Source organism: Podarcis liolepis (assembly GCF_965112155.1).
Source record: "Podarcis liolepis genome assembly, chromosome: 7".
Classification (NCBI taxonomy): Eukaryota; Metazoa; Chordata; class Lepidosauria; order Squamata; family Lacertidae; genus Podarcis; species Podarcis liolepis.
Window position 1 is genome coordinate 87,201,782 of NC_139561.1, and position 7,169 is coordinate 87,208,950.

At 54.7% G+C, this 7,169-nt stretch overlaps 1 protein-coding gene across 1 annotated transcript; it reads right to left on the minus strand.

Moving 5' to 3' along the window:
- Positions 1–2,397: 2,397 nt before the first annotated feature.
- Positions 2,398–6,567, minus strand: IRF2BP1 (interferon regulatory factor 2 binding protein 1). The gene has a single exon (XM_083515884.1). It carries the CDS (start codon positions 6,246–6,248, stop codon positions 4,440–4,442), a length of 1,809 nt encoding a protein of 602 aa, XP_083372010.1. The 5' UTR covers positions 6,249–6,567; the 3' UTR covers positions 2,398–4,439.
- Positions 6,568–7,169: the final 602 nt, after the last annotated feature.

Sequence of the window (7,169 nt, forward strand, 5' to 3'; positions counted from 1 at the left end):
AACAAGATGCTAGACTAGGGTGGTCCGATCGAGCTCCAGGGCTCTTCTTCAGACAGGCCACGTAGCCACGCTGAAATTCTGATAAAAGTCACCTTGTAGAAGACCACACTATTAATATTTGAAGTCCTAATGTACGTACATGGGACGCGGGTGGCGCTGTGGTCTAAACCACAGAGCCTAGGTCTGGCCGATCAGAAGGTCAGCGGTTCGAATCCCTGCGACGGGACGAGCTCCCATTGCTCTGTCCCAGCTCCTGCCAACCTAGCAGTTCGAAAGCACATCAAGGTGCAAGTAGATAAATAGGTACCGCTCCGGTGGGAAGGTAAACAGCGTTTCCGTGCGCTGCTCTGGTTCACCAGAAGCGGCTTAGTCATGCTGGCCACATGACCCGGAAGCTGTACACTGGCTCCCTCGGCCAGTAAAGCGAGATGAGCGCCGCAACCCCAGAGTTGGCCACGGCTGGACCTAATGGTGAGGGGTACCTTTACCTTTATCTAATGTATGTACAGCCTCGAAGATAAAACCCACCCACCCTGATGCTTACAGATCTTGAGAAAATAGCTCTTCCAAACTGGGTTGCTAAAATCCCAGGTTGCCTTGATGTGAAAGTTGGTGGAAACAGACGTTTCCTTTGGTGTGGAGGCCAGCAGAGACGAAATGGCAAGGTTTATGCTCAGGTGAGGAGCAAACCGGTGTGTAGAGGCCACCAACCCAAACATCACCACACAGGGCAAACTGCTTATTCTCCCGCCCCCCACAAAAAGGAGCTCCTGTGCTTCCACACCAATTATGATTGTGGGTAATAGTTTGCTTTTAAAGTGTGTTTTCATAATGTCATGTGGACAGCTTGCAAAAACTTGGCCCATGTGAGCAGCACAGTATTCCACTATAAATCTGAACCTGGTAGCGCTGGCAATGCGTCTGATGAAGTTCACAAAAGCTTGTGCCATAAGAAGTGTGTTCATCTTCCAGGTAGGAGAAGTGATCAGCATTTTCCAACGTTACACCATCGAGATGGATTTGCGGTGCTGAAGAGGGGTTATTTTGTAGTTATCTTTCCACAAGAGCCGAAATTGATGCCAAAATCCAGCATCACCAGAGCTCTGCGAACAAGGCTTTCTCCTGACTGAAGTGCAGGGAAACCAAAATGCTGGTTTACAAAGTTATTGTACAGTGGTACCTCGGGTTACAAACACTTTGGGTTACAGACTCCGCTAACCCGGAAGTAGTACCTCGGGTTAAGAACTTTGCCCCAGGATGAGAACAGAAATCGCGCACTAGCGGCACGGCAGCAGCGGGAGGCCCCATTAGCTAAAGTGGTATCTCAGGTTAAGAATGGTTTCAGGTTAAGAACAGACCTATAGAACGAATTAAGTTCGTAACCAGAGGTACCACTGTACTGCCAACCCTACTGTATGCTTGTGAAACATGGACCACTTATGAACACCATCTCCAACTCCTCAAGACTCCATCAACGGTGTCTCCGAAAAATTTTACACATCACTTGGGAAGACTGGTGAAGCAACACCAGTGTACTAGGAGAAGCAAAGATCACCAGTGTGTCTTCAACATCAACTTCGTTGAACTGGTCATGTTGTGTGGATGCCTGATTTATCATCTTCAAAAGCAAATACTCTATTCCGAACTTAAAAATGGAAAACGTAATCCTGGTCAGCAAAAGAGCTTTAAAGATTGTCTCAAGTCAAATCTAAAAAAATGTAGTATAAACACCAACATCTGGGAAACACTGGCCTGCGAGCGCTCCAGTTGGAGAACAGCCTTTACCAAAGATGTCATGGGCTTTGAAGACACTCAAACTCAGGACAAAAGGGAGAAACATGCTAAGAGGAAGGCTCACTTGGCAAACCCTCACCATGATCAACTCCCACCCGGAAACCTACGTCCTCACCATGGAAGGACGTGTGGATCCAGAATTGGCCTCCACAGTCACTTACGGACTCCCTGTTAAAACCGTGTTTATGGAAGACAATCTTACTTGGCTACAAGTGATTGCCAAAGAAATAAATAAAAGTAGGTGTGTCGCACAAATGCTCCATTTGTCCTGGGTCTTTGAGTTGACCTTTTTGGTCCGTCAGCTGTTTTCGGACTACAATTCCCTTCATCCCTGACCACGGGTCTTGCTAGTTAGGGATGATGGGAATTGTAGTCCCAAATGTCTGGAGGGCCGGAGTTTGCCTATGCCTGGCTTAAACAGTCACCCTTAACCAACTACAGCTCCCAGAATCCTTTGGAAGAAGCCACGACTGCATAAAGTGGTATGATACTGCTTTAAAGTCTATAGTGCAGACGGGACCTTTGGATTATTATTTTTTAGCAGAATACGCTGCCAACACACACACACTACGTGCAATAACCAAGAACGGTGGTAGTAGTAAATGGGAAAAAAAGATAATCAAGTTTATTGACAGAGACGAGTAAAAGAAATACAAATAAAAAACAAATTTTAACATTCTCTCTTCCCCCTCCCCGCGGTCTTAAATGTGGGAATCCAAACTGCCCCTGTCCTCTGCTTCTCCCCCCCCCCAAAAAAAAAACCCCAACATGATTGCAACACAAATAGAAGGTTGGCAGAACCATCTGCCCATGAATGAAACTGATATAAAACCAGTTAGCTTCACTGCACCTTAAGTCATATCCTGGTGGGTGTTGGCCAAGCCTCCCATGAAAACTCACGGATGTAGGACCACCTTTCTACGGAACACAGACCCCCCCCTTCCACCCCCCAAATCCCTCCATTCAGAGCTGGTCATAATCTACTTAGGAGAATACTGCCCAGTCTCTGCAATGTTTTAATCTTAGTTGGGGCTAGGAATTAAAATCCAAAGAGGGGTGTGTGTCACTCTGTCACTTTGCCAATTCAGGGATCTCTCCTGAGTGGCCTTTTTTTAAAAAAAATGCTCTTTTTTATTTTTGGTGTGCATGCTTAAAATCTTTTGGTATGAAAAAATACCCTCCGCCCTCTCCAGCAACAACAAAAATCTACACAAGAGGCACTTCTTCCATTTCCATCTCTCCCGATCACCCCCTAATTTTCTAGACCACCTCCCCACCCCCGCCACCCCCCCAATATATGATTCCCACATTGCTTTCCTGCCTCCCGCCTGCCCGCCCTGTTCCTGCCCAGAATGAGACAAGTGTCCAAACTGGCTCGTTACAGAAATCTGGGACTCTATGTAAAACTGCACAGATTTAGAAACTGTCCTATATACACAATGTCCGGGGAGGAGGGGCGCTGGAAGAAACAGATGAGCTGGTGGAGATACTTGTGGGTGGGATGGGGTGGGAATGGGGCACAGCACCCAGGATTAAAGGACACCCACAAAGATTTCAGGGTCGCAAGGCTGTTTGGTCCGGGAGCGAGAGGAAGAGCAGGCTATCCACCAGAGGGGAACGTGTTTCAGTGGAGATCTGTTGTGTGTGTGTGTGTGTTGGCTGGGACACTTGGGACTTCTACAAACCCATCTTCACACCTATCCAGGCATGGGCTAAAGACCCTGGCTTGGGGCTTGATTCCAGAGGGCTCAGTGCTGCCTACACGGACTGGCAGTGCTTCTCTGCTGTCAGGGATTGAAGCGTCAACATTCTGCATGCAAAGCTACGGCCCTTCCCGAAGGATTGCCCTTCCATGCAACCGAAATGCCCCCTCCGTGTTTTACAAACAGCCTCTCTCTGAAGACCAAGTCCGGGGCCTAAGGCTCTCGCCTTCATGCCCAGCTTGTGAATTTCCCAGAAGCCTCTGGTGGACAGCAACAAGGTGCTAGGCTAAGTGGACCATTGGCCTGAGAGTCTGGTGACAATTCCTAGGTGCTCCAGCAATAATCGGGCAGCACAGATTCGCTCATAAGGCGGGAGATGGCGCAGGCGCCCACTAGGCGCATGCCTAGCTCCCATGCCGCCTCCTTAGCTGACAACCACACAGCCACATGCCTGAAAATTGGGTTCAGCCCTTTGCGGTGTGGCTGCTCAGAGTCCTGCCTCAGACCCTGCCCCCCCCCGACTGCCCTGAACTCGCACTCGCCTCCTAGCGGCTGGGGAAGTCCCTGAAACACATTAACAGCGAGATCCCAACTGCTGTGCGATTTGCCCCACCCCTTTCGAAGACACCCCGATTCCGACGCTGCCATATTCTTTCCCCCTGCCCTCCCGTTTAAAGAGACCCCCCCGCAAATCAACACCCACCCCGCCCTTCCCAGACCCTCGGAGTAGATTACATAGATGTGGCTTCATATATAAGCTTGCTATGGAAATATTATTTTAAAAATAGATTTATGTACAATGATCGCCCCAGTCCACGGCTGGCTGAAGAGGGTGTCAGGCGGGGAATAAGTTACTAATTCCAGTCACTGCCACGGCGGGTGGGAGAGGGTTTCGAAGGGGTGCGCAGGCATCCCACGACCCAGCGGCCGCCCCCTCCCTTTTCAGGGGTCGCGCTCCTTTTTTACTTTAACGTCTCCGGCTAAGATGGTGGCGATCTCCCCCTGCATGAAGGCCCAGGGGACGTTGGAGCCCACCAGGGGGCATTTCTCGCCGCTGGGGCAATACACCTCTCCCGCAGCTCCCTGGGCTTTAATGAAATCCCGGGAGCAAGGGAAACAGAACTTGTGCCCGGGCACCGAGGGGCACTGCACAAAGTGGGTATCCTCCAGGCGCTCGTGGCAGATGGTGCAACACAGAGGGGCGCTGCTGGCAGCCCCCGAGGAATCGGGGGCGCTCTGCGTACCGCTGGGCTCAACTCCCCCGGAAGAGTGGGCCCCGGAGGAAGAGGAAGAGGAGGTGGTGGTCGCTGGACCCGGCTCGCCGTTTCGCGGGACCAGGCGGTGTTGCCCTGAAGCGGCAGGCGACGCTGGGCTGGCGCTGTTTTGCCGGGCGGTGGTGGAGTGGACCGGGTTGGCTTCTTTGGTCCCCAGGGTGTCGGCCACGTTCTTGAGGGCCGTGATGGGCGAGGGGTCGTTCCGCAAGGAGCCTTCGGGCAAGGGCCCCTGGCCGGCCGAGGCGGGCAGGTGGGCCATGCCCGACGGATACAGGCCGCCCGACCCCTGGGGCAGCCAGTGCTGCCTCTGCTGTTGCTCCTCGCCGGTCAGCTTGCTGGCCAGCTCCCCCTCAGGTTCGGGAGAGGCCTTGCGCCGCCTCATGACGGCCCGCGACGGGGGCACGGCCCTCAGCAACAGGCTGGGCGGCATGGCGCAGTTGCCGTCCAGGAACTGCTGGGGCAGGGCGTCGTGCGCCGGGGCCTCTCGGAAAAAGCGCACGCCTTCGGTGAAGAGCTCTCCGAGGAGGCGCCAGTCTCCGGTGCCGTGGCGCTTCTCGTACTCCAGGTACTTGTATCCGGACGAGATGACCTTGCCCGGGTCCTTGAGGCAGTCCTGGAACATTTGTTTGGCCACTCCGAGGACCCCGGCATAGACGCTGCCAGAGCCGCACGGGTACTCCGTGAACAGCTTCATCTCATACTCATAGCCGGGCCGGGGCGCGGCGTCGAAGGCGAAGATCCTCCCCACCAGCGCGTGGTCCTTCTTGAAGCGCACGTTGAAGGGCGCGCAGCCGTACAGCGCCAGCAGCTGCTCGCGCACCGCCTTGGGCTTGCCGTGCCACTCCTCGGCCCGCCCGCGCATGGCTTCGTTCAGCTCCGCCAGGCACTCGGCGTTGCGCTGCTTCTCCTTCTCGTAGTCCGCGTAGGCCGCCCTCGCCGGCTTGGCCAGCTCTCCTAGGATGGGCGATGCCATGGCCAGAGAGGCCGGCCGGCCCCCCAGGCCCGACACGGCGGCCAGCAGGCCCTGGGGGGCTCCCATCAGCCCCTGGGGAACCAGGCTGGGCGGCACGGGGCCGATCAGCGCCCTCCTGGCCGTGGGGCTCTGCCGGCTGCCCTCGCCCTCGTCGGAGGCACGTGCCAGGCCGTTGGGCAGGCGGGGGCTGAGGGCGTAGTCGCCGCCTCCTCCTCCACCGCCGCCTGAAAGGCGTCCCCGCTCATATCTCTCCAGGGCCCCTGCGGCGGCGCCTTCCTTGGCGTGTTTGGAGCCCTGTGGCCCCGGCGATCGCCCTTCTTGCAGGACGTGGTTCCTTTTGAGCTGCCTGGCCGTCTCGATGAGGAACTCGATGCGGTCGGCGCCTTCGAAATTGACGCATCCGCGGCACACGGCCTCGCTGAAGTCCCAGATCATGGCCCACGGCATCTTGGGCAGGTCGCACAAGTAGCACCATTGTCTGCGGGACGTCTGCACCGAAGACATCTTGGCGCCCCTCTGTCTGGCCGCCGCGCAGCAGACCCGGGATGGCGGCCTTGCCTGCCGGGGGTGGAAGTGGGGGGGGGGGCGAGGCTGGAGCTGTTGGGGGGGGATCGGGGCCTTGTTTGCACCTGTGCGCGCGAAGTGCAAAGGGGGAGGGCGAGGAGATCCAGTCCGGGAGGAAGAGGAGGAGGAGGGGAAGACGAAGACGAAGAGAGGGGTGGGAAAAAAAAGCGGTGGTGGGGAGGGGGAAATTCCCCTCTCTCGCCTGCCCTCTTACATGGAGAAACTTACATAACTTCGCTGCAAGGCCTGCTGGGAGATGTAGTCTTGCAGCCCAGCGGGAAGTTTGGGGGCGGAGTGGGGGGGCGCGCGCGCAAGGAAGGGATCTGCGGGTGATCAAATGCATCAGCGGGGAAAGAGATCTTTGCAAGCGGTGCGCATCGTGGGGACTGTTTTAGGGCTGGATCCCTTCCCCGCTGGCCTCCAGGCATTTTAAAAGCTAACCATTTTAAACCATCTTAAAATCTCTAACCCGTTTTTCCTGGCGTGCGCTTCCGCGCGGTGGAATCCGATTGTAAGCGCGACAGCTGCGTTTTCTGCAACAAACTTGCCGCAGAAAACCATTGCTGTTCTTCAAAGCCAAGATTGAAACAACCTAATATATTCATCTGGTTTATATTGCAATGAAAGATCTGTCACTTTGATAGGTCTTATTTGCAGCAAAACAAAAACCTTGTGCGACAGTCCCCTGGAACCTTGCCCCTTCTCTTACAGAACTCGAATGGGTTTTTAGATCGTCCCCATGGGATCCCAGGATCTGAAAGGATTCCAGTTGTGCCATTGACGGGGTCGTTTAAGGTTAGGTTCGCAAGCTTTCAAATCGCACAGAATTCTTCAGGGTGAATTCCTGGGACGAGCTTGCAA